This window comes from Melospiza georgiana, chromosome Z (genome assembly GCF_028018845.1).
Source record: "Melospiza georgiana isolate bMelGeo1 chromosome Z, bMelGeo1.pri, whole genome shotgun sequence".
NCBI lineage: Eukaryota > Metazoa > Chordata > Aves > Passeriformes > Passerellidae > Melospiza > Melospiza georgiana.
The window spans coordinates 6450267-6470354 of NC_080465.1; the positions used below are offsets into that span (position 1 = coordinate 6450267).

The window sequence follows — 20088 nt, forward strand, 5'->3', positions numbered from 1 at the left end:
TCCCCAGACCCATGCACACAGGACTGCACTTAATGCTGCTTGTGTCTCAGATGAGGGAGCTTGCACAGATCCCTGGGACACCTCCCACAGCTCCAGAAGCCCTTTTAGATTTTATTATGAGCCAGTACCTTTTTGCTGCTGGCCTCCACCAGCAATCACTCCTCTCATGGCATGAGGTGTCAGGACCGTGGTAATGTGAAAGCAACACAGAGAGATCAAACTTGCTGTCACATCAAACCAACCATTTGCCAAATCAACCATTCTGCCTTTAGGAAGTGAAGCAGTGAGTGTTGTGCAGAGGAGGAACGAGTAATTGCAAAGGTAATGGCATTACCTCTGATTTAAGTCGTGTCTCGGTGGTGGAGCTGCACAACGTTTGTGATTCCTCCTGAGAGCAAAGTGTAGGGAGTGAAGCTACACCTTAGCTGGCAGTGGATGCACACAGCGCTTCCTCCCTTGAGGAACAGCTGTGTGGATTTCTTGTTTGTGTGGAGGTTTTTGGGTTTGTTTTTTTTTTAAAGAGTACAAGTCATCACGGTCTAAATGTAAATGGCTGCATTTGCTCCTCGCACTGAGGTCCCTGGGACATTCGACTGGATCAAACCTCTCTTCTTCCCAGGTTGTGGGCAGTCTGAGTGAGAGGCAGCATCCGTTTGGGCACAGGATGATACATGAGGATATTCACATTCTGAATGGACTAACCAGCAGGGAAGTGCAATACAGAGTTTAGGGAGAATCTGAGCTCACTTTCTGTCTCATTTATAATCTTTTTATTGATGACCATTGCCAGAATTTGGTCTGCAGAGTCAGCTACAAACCAAAGACATATGTGAAAATACTGTGCAAAGAGAAGAAAGTCTTTCAGGAAAATGTGGGAATGAGGAACAAAATGAGGTTACTCCTATAAAGACCTTGTGATGAGCATCAGTCAGGAGGGCAGAAAAATCTCTGACATATGCCCTGGTTGAAGATTAACCCAATATTAAGTAACAGAACATTAAAAAATTGAATCATGTATTAATAATACAGTATAACAATACAACTAATTAAATAATGTGATTAAACAATACATTAATAAATACTGCATTAAAAGTGGGGTAAAAAAAATGTTTTGCCAGGGGAATTTGACCTGCTGTCTCCTTGAGGTTGTACCTAGAGATCCCTGGTGCTGAGCACAGTGCCAAGAGCCCTGTGCTGACCCTGACCCTGCCTTCTCTGTGTGGAGAAATGTGTCCAGTGCAGCAGCACAGCACAGCCCAAGAGGCAGAGTTACCAGCTAAACCAGCCCAGGGTGCTGACTGGACCCAGGCCAGCATTCCTGCACAGTTTGCATGGGATGGGTTGCTCACAGAACCCAGCTCCACACAGCACTGAGCTGATCGTCCCTTCAGCACCCAACAACCTCACCTGGCATTCATTACAGCCTTTCATTCTTTGTGTTCAACCTGGGCTATGGGAGCTACAAAGAAAGCACTCTTCAAAGAGTCACAGACCTGCTCATGTTGGAAAAGAACTTTTAAGATCGTGAAGTCTGACCATTAACCCAGCACTGCCAAGTCAAGACTCCAACTCAGCTTTTCATAAAGGACAGTAATTAAGAAAAGCTTCTTGGGCTACTAAAAAGCAAAGGAAATGCTGATCCAGTGCAGCAAAACTTGAAAGGTTAGCATAAAATTTTGGCAGAGCAAGGATTTAAATAGAAGATCCAAATAAAGAGCAACACTCATTACCCAAAGTTTTATCAGTAATCGAGGGACAAACCACTCATTAATGTCATTGCTTGGAATCAAGGCATGGCTGTGACCCACCACCTACCTTTACAAAAAGCACTTGTGAATGCTGCATCCCTGAACATTGGCACTATGTTGATGGGGGAGGTCCAAAATGTGGGGGTTTTGGTTTTTTGTTTTGTTTTGGTTTTGTTTTTTTTTTATTTTCAAATTATCTATTATTGCAGCAGAAAGTAAAATGAAATCCTTGATATGCAACAACATCCAATACATAAAATAATTCTGTAACTGCAGATGTTTTTCATAAACTTATGATGTAATCCACTTCAAAACACCTACTTGTCTTTAGAAAGTGTCCTGTACCAAAACCTATAGCCTCTTCTGCAGATCCCTTTCACACTTCTTACCACATTCTGTGACAAGAATATGATTTGGTGCACTAAAATTACTGCAGAACAAAACTTAAAACAGGCTATGGTGAAGCACTCACTATTTAAAAATAAATATGTAATGTGCAGCTTTAATCAACTTTTGAAAGCGATGAAAAGCAAACTTAATACAAGAAATAAATACTAACAGAGAAGAAATAGCAAGAAAGAAATGAAACAAAAGTCCATAAACAGTCTGACAGGAATTTATCAATGCAATTACAAATTCACCAGAGCTTGGGCTGTTGATGAAATATGCAACTTTCTGCGTGGAAAATGGAAAAGGGCTGAAGTTTTGCTAACCAGTGAGTGCAATAAATTGTTTGGCATTGTATGTACTCCGCTAGTTGAATATTTTCATCTGCATAGAAAAGCTAAAAAGCGAAAAATTGCATTTTACTGGCTGAATACTGAATAAAATCAGGTTAAAAAAAAGTTTAGTGACTGTTGGAAACAAAGAAACTATTAAAAAAAGAAAACAGCATTCATATTTTTCTTTGTATTTAGCATCCCTCTCCTCATCTAAGCCTTTTAAAGCCATTCAACAGTCCTTTTAATATAGCAGGAAATAATCCTGGATATACTGCACATCTGACCTGGATTTTACTTCAGCTTTATCCCGTTTTCTTATTTCCAGCAATACATAACCTTTGCATTAGAGCCTCTCTGGAGCCCAGGAAATTCACAACTAATCACTGAAGTAAGCAAGCTATTGTAAAAGGCTTAACAAGCTCTATCCCTCAGCCTTGCATTGTGATTACCTCAGAATAATTACTCCTGGAGGTAACTGATGAAGATCAGATTAGGCTGAGGCAAAACAGAGATCTGCTAAGTGTGAATCAATTACATCCGAACGGAGAGGCGAGGGGACAAAGATATCACAGCACCATTGTTATTGTTTATGGGGATTTCAGATAATTCCTCATACTCACAATCGCTGTCGGGGTTGAAGCCAGCACACAGTACAGCACAAGCGGTGAAATGAAGCTCTCGTCCTCCGTCCCGGGGTAGGGTTTCATCAAATTGCCATCCTGACAGAAGAAACCTTGGATATGCACCTGAAAAGTGTCAGTGTACTCGAAGTAGTAGGCGAGCAGAACAGTCCCAGCCATGATGACGAGCTGAAAATAAAGCATAGTCACAGAGAGAGGCGTTAGTTGCTTTTTGAACAGATGCAGCTGTGCCTGCGAGCTACTCCAGTGCTGTGGACCATCCTCCCTTCACCGTCACTCTGACAACCCCTGCCATAATGGTGTGTGAGCCTCTGTGTGTGTGTGTGTGTGTGTGTGTTTCTGTGCCTCTGCTTTGCAACATCTGTTACATAAACCTTTTGGCAAACGACGCCAATGAACGTCTCAGATGGGAGCGTGTCCGCGCTCGGCGCGCAGGGAGCTGTGACAGCTCACAGGGCATGTGAGTGTCAGCGCAGGAGGGATCGATGGCAGCGAGGCACAGACAGCAGCAGCAGCAGCAGCTAAAAAACCTGTGCTCGGTGGCAGGGGAGTGGGAAGGATTGTTACAAAGCCTAGAGGAAGCCAAAGCCAAAACGCTTCCCCGCTGCAGCTGCGAGCCCGTGCTGGGGAACGTGCGTGTTGTGCTAATTCAGACGAGCCCTCTGCGTGGCCCAGATGAAGATGCATCCAGAGGAAGACTTCTCTCCTGACACTCACTTTTCCCTGGAGCTGCTTCTTTATGAGTAAAGCTTTACAAGTCTGCTCAGAAATCTCCACAAGCAACCTACGGGGACTTCAGGGCACTGCCTGACTTACCCATTCTACCACAGCCACTTTTGAAAAAGCTGGCTTGAGTCTGAAGCTGCATTTATATGACAGATATGAACTGCAAGGAGCCTTTCTGGTCTCTCCATACTTCATGGCTCCTAAATGGCTTGATTGGAAGTTCAGCAATCTGCTTTTTTGTATATATCCATAGTACCAGCTTCCCACATTGCTTCAGCAACACATCACCGCAACCTCACCAAAGTGTCCCAAAACTCACCTCATGAAAATAAGCAGATTTACTAGTTCTTGTTCTCCCTCTGCCACACTGCAAAGAAAATCTCACATCACAGTCTTCACCCAAGACAAAAATAGTAATTGATTTATAACTTTTTTTTTAGGGGTAATGGTCTTAAAACTAAAAGAGGCTTGATTCAGATGAGGCATAAGGATGATGTATTTTACAATGACAGTAGTAAAAAAAGGGCACAGATTACCCAGAGAGATGTGAATATCACAACTATGGAAGTGTTCAAGGTCAGGTTGTACTGGGCTTTGAGCAACAGGTCTAATGGAAGGTGTTCCTGATCACTGCACAGGGGGTGGACTAGCTGGCCTCTAAAGTTCCTTCCAACTCAAATCCTATGATTTTAAATTGTGACTACAGGATCTGATTCAAAATCCTCTTTATGGAGACTAGTGCCACTATTACAGAAGTTGTCACTATTCAACTATTTTTGTCATTTTAACTATACAAGTTATCTAGTCACACCATAGAAAAAAGTGGAATAACCAGGTTCTGGTCTTAGTATTTTGCCTCCAGGATCTCTGCATTAAAACTGTATTGCTGCAAGATTATTGTAAGACCTCTGAAAATTAATTTTGGCAATTCTGTCTCAAAGATACACTTGAAGCTATTCATGCACTCCTCTTGCCCGTCTCTGCACACACACACAGCCAGCCATTAAAGCTATTGTATATTTGAGTAAGAGCTGGACTAAAATAAGAAAATATAATGAAATCAGATTAGTAATTGATGCAAGTAGCAGACCAAGAACCCCTAAGTGGTTGAGGTGGGGAGGGACCTTTGGGGGTCAGTCCACCCTCCTCTGCTCAAGCAGGGACTCCTCAGTTGGTTGCCCAGGACCATGCCCAGATGGTGTCTGAACATCTCCTAGGATGGAGTCTCCACTACCCCGCTGTGTCACTTTGTAAGACAGACTTAAAAGAATGTCACAGTGAAGCCATAGTTGTGACACTCCATTCACCTTTTTTTACCTTTCAAATTAACCATATCATTTTGTAGATGTATTATTTTCAGGACCACATACCTGCCCAGAATAAATTCTTTTAACAAACATAAAGCAAGATGCTGCTATCTGTGTATTCCCCAAAGACCTTCACAGCAACCTCCATGAGTACAAACACAATCCCTCAACTAAGGACACAGGAGTTAAATTACACTTGAATTTAACTCCTTGAGCCGCTATAGGTTTTCTGATCAACTTGGGCAACTCAGCTTTGTTAATTGACACAGAGAAAGGCAATGACACTATCACTATTCTACCTGACATGCCCAGATAAACATGTTGGAGATTACAGGATGCTTGCATATAGAGGTGTTTAAACTCAGTTCCAGCACCTCATGTAATCTGGGCTGTCAAAAGCAATCTGACCCACCCTTCCTATCCCAAACATACTCCCAGAAATACTTCAGGTTGCCAGCCCCAGCTGGCAAACACAGGTAAATGATAAATAATACATGACACAACAGACAGCTGGTTTTTCTCCTCTTACTGGAAAACAGAGAAAGCAGGTTACTGAACTTTTAACCTTCTCTGGGTGTCATATGGAAAAGAGAATGCTTTTCAAAAAATAAGGTGCTTTGATACGGGAGGAAAATGTCACTTATCCTAAATGCAGTCTCTAGACAGCAGTTCCACAACTAACCTTGACCTTTCCATTGTCAAATGCTGACTCAGTGCTGCACAAAAACCCCTCTTGCATACAAAATACAGCTCTTGACTGACTGATTCAACATTGATATTGACCTACAATATCACAAATCACAGGATCACAGAATGCTTGGGTGGGAAGGGACCTTAAAGCTCATTTCAATCTGCCTGCCATGGGCAGGGACCTTTCAGCCTGGTCTCAAAACACCTCAATAATGAACCCAATTCTGTTCACACTCCCTGTGTTTCTCTGTCTTGTTCTTCTGAGAAAGAAAAATCCCCCAAAACCATATAATCTGTGAAAAGAGATTTGAATTGTGGACACATTGTGTCCTGTAGGTGACATCCACCATCTCACGGAAACAGCCACAGCAGGCAGCAGAAATTTGACCTTCAGCTAAACAGACCTTACCACACTCCAGGGGATGATGTGAGATACAGAAAGCACAGTCAGCCACGACCACAGACAGGAGCAAAATTTTTGCTGCTGGTACAGTCAGTGAAGACCTGACCACTTCTGTGCGGCAACCTCCTCTGCCTCATCTTGAGTACTCACCACTTCAAGCAGCTTCTCAGCAAAATGCAACCAGAAACTTATTTTAGTTCTCCCTTCCCTTTTTCCTGTCCAGGTGGTAACTATTTAATATGTGTTTAACATGAGTGAGATGACAAGTGCCAGAAGGGGTCAGAGTGGCCAGAAGCAGGGACGTCAGAGACAGGAGGGCTCCCGGCAAGGCAGTGAATGTTCCCTGGGTGCTGGGATAAAACCAAATGCAATACTGCCTTGTAGATATCCTGGATTATGAGCACTATAGTGTCTAAATCAAATGGGCCTGAATTTTGTAGCCTTTTCTCCCTGTTTTCAGGATTCCAAACATTGAAGGAAGCAGAGGAGAACAGGTAGGCTGATTTAAACTAAAGATACAAAACATGCCATTATGTAATTCAGAAAACACGATGTTGTTTAACACTAACATTTTGCAGGGTTTATTTATTAATCCTTTCAAACTCATTTCCTCGAGTTTACTTGGGGAAAAATTAAAAATGCTCAATAACTTCAGAAAGGCAGCCAATGAACAGAAGGCTGCTAATAAGTCTAAGGTGCTTAATGGCCTCCATTAGCTCAGTGTTTAACCATGTCATAATCCTTAATATTTATCATCACTGCTCCATTGTAAGTTAAGAAAATGCTCTTATCATCATTTTACAGAGAGGGGACAAAAGCTGAGGAGATAAAATGACTGCCCTCAGGTCACAGCAGAGCCTGTGGCAGAGCCAAGATTTATCTTTCTTTTGGACCAAATTATTTTGGATTAATCAATAATCTCCACATGAAAAGGCTCAATGATACATATGTTTAGGTCCTGATTCTGTAGAAGCTCATTCATGGTAGTGCTAAGAAAAACTGTGTGTCTGACTCAGTCCCATTTAAAAATTCCTGCTGAATTTAAATCAGTCTTGACAAGCTGGACTTAAGCAACTGGGGTGTGTTTTTCCCTCAGTCATTTAAATGGATTAATTATGTAGCACGTAACACCCATCCCTTGACGCACCATTAAATTCTGCCCTGCTCCAAGAGCCCACTCTGCCCTCACAGCCCTCCCTTGCTCCACTTGCACCTGTGGGCATTCTCTGCATTCAAAAAACCACTTTCTTCAATGTTTAAGAAATAGGAAGCAAGTCTTGCAATCCTCTTTGGGTAATGGGTAATTTTTTTGGTGTAGAGTTAATCACGCATTAATGACAAATTGTGTACCAAGTATACGAAGGAGGATCTTCGCAGTAAGCAGTACAGTTAGTTACACTAACTCTAGGGCACTGGTGTATATCCAGAAATCCTCCTCTGCACTGTAATAGAGTCCCTGACAGCAAAACTCAGAGAGCTCTAACATCCAAATAAAATTATTGCACCTCCAGGTAGTGGGGCTGAAATCCCACATTGTATGCAGTCCCGTAATTCATTGCAAAGCACTTCTCTGCATCCTCCACAAATGGGAGATTTTTTTTTTAATACTTTTACTCACAGAAAAGTCCCTGTTCTGCAAGTAAGCAAGCAAGAGGGCAACTCCACTTGGAAAAGCTGTAAAAGACAGAGATCAGTATTGGAAGAGGGAAGACACTGTGGGAGACAGAATTTTGAACAGCTTAGACTGAAGACTCCCCAGAATTCTTAAGGAGGATTCTTCAGAGGAGGAAGAAACTTATGGAGAAAAGGAAGATGCTGGAAAAATTTCTGGTGTACTCTTTAGCCATACAACCTGCCTGTCCTGCAAGACAGGCACACAGCCACTGCAAAAATCTCCTTTTGCTGTGTGTTTTGTCACTATTTAAGTGATATTGCAAGTCCATATGAGTAAACTTGAAACCCCCCTAGCACTGCTGCTATTTATACATAAATAAGTAAATTCTTTCTGCTTATCAGCCTTCCTACAGTCTACTCATAATATATCTTACAGCACCTTTAATGGGCACGACTGAAAACTGAAAAACTGTTCTTGCACACAAATGGCAGCATAAATTATGACTTTTTAGTTTATCCTGAAAGAAGTCAAACCAGTATTTAGCATGTGGTGCTCCTTAGTGGATAGTCATTGAGATACATATTGATGCCTTTGCTCAGTTGGTTTCCAGCAAATTTCCGTGATTTTCACTTCTTTGACTGAAACTGCCACAGTTTCATGAGCACCACAAACCTGCACAAGCATTTTCAACCCTTGACACACATGCTGTGGCTCACAGTTCCACACATTTTGGTCATATTTTTGCCTCCCCTTTTGCCTGAACTCTAGTGACCCACTGTTATGCAAAACCTGAAACAATTTGGTGTGCTTTTTCTCAGAGAGGTGATGAGAGCCATGACACCTGTGTGTCCTGAAATAACTCCCAAGTTTCTGCTGACAGGAATTGTTAAGGTGTGTCTGTGCTCTCTACTGGATAATATCAGAAATATTGAACATGCCAGGCTGTTTAGCCCAGGGATGGGTCCAGGTGTCTCTCCGTCATTCTGCCTTGGAGATGGGAGCTCCAGTCTTGCAGCTGCAGCAGAGGGATGTTAGCACAGCAAATTGGAACAAATCACATTTATTATTAAATTCAAAGACCCATTTCTGCCCATCTGAAAGCAGATCAAGACTCTATTTAAGAAGTACCATGTCTGTTTCCTGAAGTATTCTTATTAGGATGAGGGCTCAGAAACTCATGTTGGATCAATATTTTTTACATGTGTTGGCTGTATTTTTGTGGCCAGCTGATCTCTACCTAGTAAACCAACCTTCATACTGCTTGTAACTGAAATAAAGAAAAAAAATATTTTAGATATATTTTGTTTTCTTAAATAATCAAACTTCCTTCTGGCAGAAGAATTGCAGACTCCCAGAAAATAGTAGCTTTGACTTGAAGCAGTTATTTTGCCAAGCCTTTTTACAGTATTCTCTCTGGGAATTCTTCTCAGAAATCATCTATTCTGACAGACCCACTACAATGTCTTAAGAAGGATCTACATTTTCACACAGTGGAGTGGTCAAGTGGTAAGGAAATGCTGAGCATGCCTTCAGACAAACTTGTATTTACAAATAACAAAGATGAAGACTACCAGTAACTGAAAGCCTATCCAGATGTGCCAGCAGCTGAAATCTCACACTGAGGTGTGAGGGTGGCAGGTGCTTGTCCCCCATTATCTGTCAATGGGAATTAGCAGGATGAGCCCTTCAGGTATCAGCAAAAGCCTCAGTCTACAGCAGTTTGTGAAGCATCTGTTGTGTGCCATTTTATCACAAGTGATTCAACTTTAAAGGTTTCACTTGTGCAGCACACCCAGGTCTGTGGAAGGAGAAGTGTATTGGACAGCAAAGGCTCCTGAAGACTGCAAGAGCAGCAAATTAATGTTTGTAATGGATTATGAAGATCAGGGTGACTGCACAATCTTTTATTATTGCCAAGAAACTGAATGCAGAAAATCCCCTGCTTTTTATGAAAATACTGCAAAACAACAAGGACAAAAAAATAGACACAGGACTGTTCATTGCAACATTATTTTGCTTAATGGAAGAGTGAGAGAAAAAACCAACCTCTATTAGAATTCCACGTAGTAGTAAAACAAATACAAGTGAATGATTTCATTATGCTGAATAACCATTTATTTTACACTGTCAGATTAAATATGAAATCCAGCGCTCTTTCAACACTGCCACTCCGCAAGGTGTTCTCTTTCCCTCACCTTATATAACCGATTCTGACATCAGTTTTTTTGTGCCACTGTGGCACACAGCAACCTTGTCTGCAGCAGCCCAGCGCAGGATGTGCCTTTGTTACAGGAGCTGTGAAGTCCATTCAGTGGGCAGGCACAAGCTGGGCAGTGGAGGCAGAGAGGTTTATTAAGACACACAGGCTTTTGAAGCTGGAGCTGTGTAGAAATCAAAGCAGTCTCTGCAGAGCTTTTTACAAGTCCATTTCATGAACTTATTGTCTTATTTCACCATTTTAGCTATTAAGTATAGATTAGGTATGGCTAAAGAAAACACGCTCAGACCAAAAAAAAGGAGTTCATGTCTTCCTAAGGCACTTATTTCAGCAGAAGTTGTTTTGTTAGAGTAGCGTGACCTCTAAAAATACTGACATCTGGTTTAAAACTCTTTCAGGCTTCTTTTTTTATATAATGGTCCTTGAAAAATGGCGAGGTGCTACACTGCAATAGCTTAATGTTACCTAAGAGCTCACCCACATAAAGAATCCAGATTTCTCCAGCTCTAATGGTGCAGTTAAAGCAGTACAAGTCTCTTAATGGCAGCAGAAATAAAGGCCTAAAAATGCTCTAACCAGTGCAGCCTTTTCATATGACGAAAATAAAATAAGCAACTGTATGAAGCACCTTGATTACCTCAATCTATATGACTCAGCGCAATTTATATACTGCTCTAGCTTTCTCAGTTTAAAACATAGTTTTTCAACCTTTTTCATGTAAAGAATCAGTTTTCACCAGTGATTCTTATGTAATAAATCTAAGCCTACTTTCTCTGACAGGTAAGTACGATCCACGGGTTGATCAGAGGCTGAAACTGTCAGCCCGAAGGAAGGAGGGACATCGACCCACGCTGTGTGTGTGACAGCCTGAGCCTTCTCCCACTGCACCACAAAGAGCTGGGCTGCCTTGGCAGAGCCTCTCTACATCAGCCCTGTCTGAGCAAAGCTCAGCCTTTGATGCTGGAGGGGGACAGCACAGATCTGTCTCCTCACCCTCCTCAGAGGCAATGATTGCAGGGGTGGATGTCCCTACGAGCTTCAGGTGCCCAGGCAACGCTGTGGGCTCTTGCACAAGAGTTTGTGCACCTCAGAGAGGCAGGGAGATGAATGGACAAAGGGAAGACACAGCAGCAAAGGTGATGGAAACTGGTAAAAGCACAGTAGTGGCTTTTTAATCGCTGACACCAGAGGAAAAGCAATTCCCCCATGGCTTGAAGAGGGAGGAAATGAATCCTCCTCTCTCTTGTGGAATCAAAGTAATACCTGTGATGCTATTAGCAAGAGAATCTCTGTAAAAATCAATACTAAATATATATTTTATTTTTACCTAGAAAATAGATCATAAAAGCTATGAAAAGACTTCTCATTTAGGGGCATGGGTTAGGGACATGGGCTGGTGGTGGACTTGGCAGTGCTGGGTTAAGGGCTGCATTCAGTGGTCTTAGGGGGCTTTTCCAACATCAATGATTTTGTGACTCAGCGTCCTCTAGTACTACCCTGAATATCTGCTCACCTTCTTGCAATTTCTCTTTTTTGGCAAGTGGTATTTCATTATAATAATTTGATTTCTCTATGAAATCATAATTAAAAGATTTTTTTTCTCCTTTAACATTCAGATTTTATCCAATTATACTACATAACTGGCCCTTAAACTAAACCAAGAGCAGAAGGGATTAATGTGGGACAATTCTAAGGAGCTGTTGTTACTGGTTTTGTGACAGCACAGACCTTGTCATGTATCAGACTTGAAAGAGATGTGATCTATTTAAGAAGAACCCAGTTATGATGAGATATATGCTGGATGTTTTTGGATTTTTTTTTTTTTTAATATAAGGTATGTACTGATGCAGAAGACTATTAAATTCTGGGCTTGATTCAAAGTAAATTTTGAAGGCTTATCAGCAGGGGGCATTAATGCGACATTAAATTCCAAATGCCACACTACCAAACATCCATGCAGAGCCTATAATGTTTTATGTTTTTAATATATTTGGGGGTTCCCCTGTATTTTTCACAACATCATCTCATTTTTTTTAAATACAGCTGGAATTTCAGGTCATTTGGTGGTAATAGTAATTTGGTTAATAATTTACTGTGGTCTTCATCCCGACTTTTAAAAGAAGTCTTTGTCTCTGGTTTGTGTAGTTTGAAAAGAGGAGAAAATGATTTTAAGACCAGTAAATTTGCAGCCAGCAGTTTCAAAGGGGATTATCATGAGCAGGAAGCATGGGTGGGTTCATCCCTCTCAGTGAGTATTTGTTCACAAGCATCAGCTGCTCCTTGACATCAGATCATGCATCCAGCTTTTCCATGCTTGCACTCTGACCTCACAACAGACCTGGAGAAAGGAGGTGCTTCCAGAAGGCAATTTTAAATAGCAACATTCCTCTCCTCCACTGACTCTAAAATAAAAACAACCACAGTGATAATGTAGTTATTACTTAAAAAGTATAAACCCAGGAGTTAGTGTCAGTAGGATTTTCTCTCTTGTTAGTTTTCCAACAGTTGCAAACAACAAAAAGAATATTTTTTCCCCCCTCTAAACCTTATTGAAGGTGGTTTACAAAGGTTTTCTGTCAGAAAGCTGATCTAGCTGGATCAGAGCTAAAAAGGAAGAGCTTTCCACTGCACTGGCTCTGCTCCTTGGTCTTTTACTCAGGGCTGGTTTCAGATCCTGGCACACTGTGATGTCACTCTCACTTTGTTCACTAATAGCATGAAAGTCACTGAACCTGGCCTGACCTTCCTGGATTAAAATATGTGTAATTTACATCAATCCACAGTCTGTCTGTATGTGTAGTGCAAAGAGACATAAATTAAAACTTTTGACAGGAATTACATTAGTAAATTTTCTTTCCCGCAACTAAAAGTTGGAAATTTAGCTAACTCTTTTAAACTGAAGTGGAGATTTTCACATCACCACTTGATTGCAGGAATGGAATTTTTAAAGAGCATTAAGAAAAGTCTTAAATACACAGTAAGTTAGGGATTCTAAGCAACATTTGGAAGACATACACTTTAAAGGTGGCCATCAGAATGCTGCTTGACTGCTACAGTAGCAAACTACTCTGTAAAATCAGGTAGGTTTTGCTTTTAGGGCCAGACTCTCCAGCTTTGCCTCCTGTATCTGTGACACCATGGTGTGTTCCACACTTTTTCTGTCCCTAAAATACACATTCTGTATTTCATGTAACATCTTTTTCTCAGGTACATGCAGACCTTTGTTATGGTAAAAATCAGTTTCAAAAAAACAATAGTGAAATGAAATGTGTTCCTCAAACAGCTGTATAAATCCAGACATTCTGAACTTCCTGTGAAATCACTGGCTGTCTTCTATGTATGAAAATCAGAACTCTTAACAAAAATTGAGAACTACAATTTTCCTTTAAGACCCCAGAAAAATGGGGTCTGATACCCTTTCAGATAAATTATGATAAATGATAAAGAGTGAGATTTGTACAAGGGGAAAAGGGAATTAAACTTCCACCTGTCAAGAGGGAGAATATATCAGATTAAAAAATTGTATTTTTATTTTGCACCTGAAGAATGTCGTCACCATTACCAAGTGCTGTTAAAACCTCCAAGACACAAGTATAGCATATTTATCTTCCCTTGAGCAGTCCCACGAAGCTTTTCAGCAGGTGGCATTAATGCTCTACCCAGTTCCAAATGACACACAGCCAGGAAACTGCTGTTTCCAGCACATAACACCTTAAAATGATCTACAAATTCTGGTGGAGACTAAGTGATTTTCTTAACATAAAAGTCTTCATTAAAATGGCATCTGTTCAGAATGAATTATTTTTTTAGCAACAGAAGCAGAGCAGAGATATATTTTGACTACTCTGGTATTAAATTAAAAGAAATCAAGAGCATTTTGTTACTCTCCTGTCCTGCCTAATCTATCTCCTCATCTCCCCATCACGACATCTGCAGGATCACCTTTTTCAAATGGAGAGAACACCACTAGAATTCCAGATGTGTACCAGCACCAGTGATACAGCACCTTTAATGACAAGAATAGGCTCTCAGTGCAGCACTACACAGCTTTCCCCAAGTGGAAAGATTTGATGTTGAAGCTGAGAGAGAGAGCAAACTAAGAGGTACTGAGGTGGAAAATACCTGTGGTCACTTGGGACTGACAGAAAATGAGTTGTAGTGCCTGTCCAGCCTTTGTCTAAAACAAACAGCAAAAATGCTGGAATCATCTCCAGGACTTGTTAAAATAGCTCTTACTGACTCCATGAAATCCAGCATCTAAAACTTCTGTACTTCAACAGAAGTACAGCACAGCTTCATGTGAACAGAAATTGTGAACAGCTTCATGTGAACAGCCACTGCTAGAAACAGCTGATTTGGAAGAGCGTGTTTGGCAGGAGGATTTGGAACATTTTTCCACTGGTTCTTTTAAATACAGGAGGAGTGCTTTCCACCTCATGGCCACAAGAACGTTAGAACACAGAAAATATCTGCCAGGGTGTTCTCAGAAAACTGGTGTCCAAATTGTTCTTGAAAGGATTCAGGGTTTGCTCCTCTAAACTATGCTCTGGATCTACCTATTGGTCTGCTCCAGCCTCAGAAACACCCAAATTCATAAAACTTGCTCAAATAGTTGCATATAGCAAAGTAATGAAAACTCCTAAAAAACTCAGAGCAAGTTCAAAGAATTTAATCAGAACTTGGTGCTGAATTTGCCCTTCTAACTTTGAACAAGATGTGTTCTTCTGTGAAAGGCGGCCTTGAGTTTGATTCTTTCTGACAGCAGTTCTTAACCTGGACCACACTGACATGAGTCACCCAGTCCACTAGAAATAATGCAAAATCTTATCATAATTCATTGTCTGCCTAGTTTCAGTAACCAAAACCACAAAATAGAGGTTATTTTGCTTTGAAGTACCACACTCATTCCATAAAAAAACCATTGATTCGATAGGAATAAAATGTGTGGCACACATGCATTTTATTTCCATGTATCTGTGTCCTCCAAAAATGCCCAATACAGGGACTGCTTTGGAAAGTTGAAAAGCTGCCTTTGGCTAAAACAGCTTCCAAGTTGCCCTGCACCCCTGATAATGGTTCACTGACTAATGGGTTTTCACTGTACAAATGGCTCATAAAAGCTGTTAAATCCATCATGAACTCTAAAGGCTTTTTAATCTAATGACTATTTTCACTTACATAGAGGTGTCAGGACAATTTACTGTCCAAGTGTCGAGAAGCAACAGATCCTGACAGGACACAGGATTCTGACACAACAGACTTACACATCTTTTCAGTATGCTTTTCATGACTGCTCTCTGGTATCTTCATATGGTACCTAAGCAAAACTGCTCACAGGGAGATGCTGAGGTATATTTTGATTTCTAATGTGTCTTTGCAGGCAGAAAAGCAAGCATCTCTATGAAAATGGAAGGGATTGACAGTGGGAGAATCAGGTGAAAATGAGAACTAGGATAAAGCAAAATACAAAAGGAACAAATATCTGCACAAAGTCAAAAGCACCAAAACACAGCCCTTACTTTCCCTTTGCTTGCTCTCAGACTGCAGCCTTATGGATGCTAATGATGCATTGGGTGACATTTTTAGCAATGTTCAAGGCAGAAGAAGTTGAGGACTTTTGCCACTCTGACATATAAACACTAAGGAGTGCAACAGCAGTGCAGTGTCCACTCTGTCATCCCAATGAATGGTTGTTTACTCTTGTACCCTGTGCATCTTCCTTGTCCAGAGGATGATTCCCAGACTGCTCCTTGAAAGAAAGAAGCGACCAATATTCCAGCTGCTCTATAATCCACAAGCCATTGCCTCATCCACACGTCGTTGTTCCAGAAGACCAAAAAAGCTGTAAAAACGATGTCCATCAGACAGATCTAAAAGCTGCTGGGATCTTATCTGGCTAAACAAAGGGGAAACTGTTTTCCTCTTCTGAGCATCTCTGCCTTGCAAGTTCAGGGACCATCTCTCCAGAGACAGAGACCTTATAATAAATTCCTATAGTGTGCATGGTTACAAAGAGCAGCTCCTCAGAGAGCTCCTCATTCTCTCACCTTCCTCAGGCTGAAAGCACTTCCCAAATCTACTCCCTTCTCACACATTTTTGGCAGTGCTTTCATCTCTTTTGTTCTGGTCATCAGTCTGCCTCTTGGGAGAGAATCTCAGAAAGAAACCAAACCTGTCAGGTTTTTAAAAGATGTCACTCTGAGCAATGCAAAAGTGAGAAAAAGGAAGCCTAATTCCAAGGCAAATCAGTACATAATCCACATAGTTTTTTAGTGAATACTATAGGTAAACTGCAAGTTAGAGAGCTGTGAGGTTTAGAAGAACAGCAGAAACTTCTTTTAGTTGGAAAATTCTATTTTTAGACAGAAACAGAACAATTTTTTGTATTTCTACAATACTTCTCAACCCAGAAAATCTCAGGGTAAACACAAAGCCTCAGAGAAGCCTAACTCTGAGAAGTTGTACATTCTGTGGCCCCGTCCTGCTGCTTTTGAAAAACATGGTCCTGTTACCCTTGATTTTGAAAGGTGTTAACAGTCAACCTTTCCTCTGAAAGCTTCATTACCTATGGACATTCTTGGGGTTAGAAATGGGCAAGCAATTTCTCAGCAGTGGATGGCACACAGAGACAAGAGGCTGTGGTCAGACCTTTGGTCACAGCAGAGTTTCTGCAGCAGGGTCTCTCCCTCCACCAGCCATGTGGCAAAAATTAACACATTTTATTGCTCTTTCTTTGTGATAGAACTACTGTTCTACTCTGAGGACTTGAACAGCCATTGACGTCTTTTTTGTCTTTCCAATCAGAGTGCTTACAGGTGTGCACCTGGACCTTACTGTGTTCCTTTTCTTCAAAGATGACACTCACATAGGTCAATCAGTTACAATAAATTGCAATATTTAATTCTTTGCCCTGCTGTAAAGCTACTTTTTTGTTATTATTAATTACTTCTTCCAGCAGTCTCTCTAATATTCCACCTCTTCTTCCTCTAGTGGCATGGCACTCTGACATGTTTAAGCATTTTTGTAACCCTCCTCTTTTCCCCACATGCATCAAAACCCTTTATATGAGTTTTAAATGACTAATGCTTCACTGCTAACTGTTGAGGAAAGGAAGAAAAGGAAAGGCTGAGCAATTGTGTTTTAAAGCCAGCAGCTTTACAGAAGGCTGCAATTAATTATTACTAAGATACATTTTTAAATGTTTTGCTGGTGCAATGGAACATGAAAGGCCAAAATAAGTTGATAAATGTTTAGTTCTAAGAGGAAAAGAAATTCTTTTGCTATGAAAAATTCTGTTGATAGTTCAAGGTCATTAAACAAAGAAAAGACTTATGAAGAAGATAAAAGGCTAGTATTCAAATAGCAGACGCCAACAAACACTTGGGTTTTCTCAGGTAAATCTGAGCCTGAAGCAAACCTTCAGCCTGAAGCAAAAATCAAGGTAAAAAAGGTTATATGTAGATACTGAGACTCTGACCCTCACCAAAGGAGTAACTGTAGGCAAGTCACCATTTCCTCATCTGCAAAAATAAAATACAGTTCCCCTTATAACCCAGCAATAATCTCAGCATCAAGGAGACATGGCAAACAAGGCAGCAGTTAAATGGAGCCACCATCTACAGGCAACTGTGGAGAAAGTGCCAGACTGTGAATGAACTGTTCCTGCTGGCATGCACCTCTGGAGATCACCTAGATTGACTTCTGGCTGGAAGTTGTGTCAGCTGGAGCAGGCAGTCAAGTCCATATCTAACTGGTTGTTAAACATCGTCCAAGGACAGAGACTCCACAAGTTCTCTACATCATCTGCCCTGGATTTTCATCACCCTGAAAGGATGACAGGTTTTATTATGTTAAGTGCCTTTTCCTGTTGCAGTTTGTGCCCATTGCCTCTGATCCTTTCCTTGGATATCACAGGGAGGAGTCTCTCTCATACTGGGGAACTCAGCACAGATGCATCCGAACAGCATGAGATGATCCCTGTTGACCTGCTGAAAATCCAATCTCCCTTCTTGCTGCCCCAGCCTGCCCTTCCTGAAAATGCCTCTTTATCCAGGGCACTCCCTTGTGTGAGCCACCTCTCCATGTCACTGTGACACCAGCAAAATCATAGCCCTGCAAATGCATTCAGACCTCTAATTCCTCTCACTTCCTTTCCACAGCATGTACCTCAGTGCACAGACATGTCAGTGTGAGACCACATGCTTGTTCCTGGCTTGGAACAGGTGCAAAGGTTGTTAAAGGTTGAGTGCAGCTCTGGTCTTGAGTGATCACAGAATAAACTCAGTTGAAGGGATCCACAAGGATTGTCGAGTCCACCTCCTGGTCCTGAACAGAACCATCCCCAGAAATCACATCCTCTGCCTCACAGCATTGCCCAATGCCTCCTTAAGCTCTGTCAGGCTGGGGCTGTGACCACTGCCCTGGGGACTCTGTTCCAGTGCCCAGACACTCTCAGGGAGAAAAATCTCTTCCTAATATCTGACCTAAACTCTCTCTGACACAACTTCTGGTCATTCCCTCAGGTCACTGGACACAACAGAGCAGAAATCAGTGTTTGCGCCTCCTCTTCCCCTCACAAGGAAGTTGCAGACTGCAATGAGGTCTCCTTTCAGTCTCCTCTTCCCCAGGCTGAACAGACAAAGAGCCACTCCTCATACAGCTTCACCTCCTGGTGCTTCACCAACCTCACTATCCCTCCTTTGGACACTCTCTAATAGTTTTAATGTCATTCTTACACTGTAGTGCCCCAATCTGCCCCAGAATAGAGGCGGTGCCATCCCAGTGGGCAGCAGAGCAGGACAATCCCCTTCCTTGCCTGGCTGGCCATGCTGGGCCTGGTGCCCCCAGGACAGGAATGTCCCTCCTGGCTGCCAGGACACTGCTGGCTCAACTTGTCATCAACTAGAAGCCCCAGGTTCCTTTTCATTCTCCAGTCTGTCCATACTTCCAGGGCTGCCCCATCCCCAGCGCACCCAGCATTTTCCCTTGTTGAATGCCCTGTTCCATAATTAGCTGAGGGCCTCCCTGCAGGGCCTCCCTGCTCTTGAGGGAGTCAACAGCCTCTCCCAGTTTTGTATCATCTGTGATCTTGCTCAGTGTCCCTTTCAGTCTTGTGTCCAAGTCACTTACGAGGGTGTTGGAGAAATGCCCACACTACGCAGCCATGCAAGCTGAAGATGAAGCGCTGAATCCAATAAACAAGCTGCCAATTGATAGGCAAGCAACACCTGCCATTAAACTGGACAAAGAAAACCTGTTAATGGTAACCTGCCTGACATGCCAGCTATGAATCTCAATTTACATTGTGAGCCCTTTTTGCTGGAACAGGCTGTGACAGGTGGCTCCCATTAACACCAACAAGGCAGAGATTCCTCCCACTGCTTGAAAAATCTGTCCTTTTCTGCAGAACTGAGAGCATGGTAATGGGATCAGAGGTTCAGGTTGGTGCTCAGTATGAAACAAATTTTACCTGCTGACTGAGACTCATAATCCTGAATCCTGAGTGTGTGTGTTTGTGCAATCTAGTTGTCTCACGGTGAAGGAATCGATTGAGTCATAAGATATTAAATGTGGTATGCTGGAGAAATGTCTGATTGGGCTGATTTCCCAAAAGTGAATTGAAAACTTTCCCAGGCACTTCTTTCCTTATGTGTTTATGCTTAGTGGGACTCCATTTCATTGTTCTCTTGATTAGTGCTCCTTCTGTTCACAACATGCTGGGTCCTTTGCTTAGTCCTCGTCCTTTACTGGTCCTGCCAACCTTTTCCTTCACTTCCTCACGTGATCCTTAGTCACTATTTCCACTCCCAACACTCTTAATTTAAGCTCTCCTCTCCAGGTTGGCCAGGATGCTGGCAAAGCTGCTTTTGTTCCATTTGGTCAGGCTGATTGCCTTCTAAGCAGTCCAGATCCTCAAAGAGGGTCCCATGGATGCAGAAGCCAAATCCTGCTGCTGACATACGCTGGACAAACACACGTATGGGTCATTCACTTACAACCTGGCAATCCTTGGAGATCC

General features: G+C 41.9%; 1 protein-coding gene across 1 annotated transcript in view; it reads right to left on the reverse strand.

Moving 5' to 3' along the window:
- The window catches only part of PLPPR1 (phospholipid phosphatase related 1), a 119396-nt gene that overhangs the window by 27926 nt on the left and 71382 nt on the right, over window positions 1–20088 (reverse strand). Inside the window, exon 3 of the mRNA XM_058043906.1 lies at window positions 3091–3279. Coding sequence (XP_057899889.1) covers window positions 3091–3279 — 189 coding nt within the window. The remainder of the gene's footprint in view (window positions 1–3090; window positions 3280–20088) is intronic.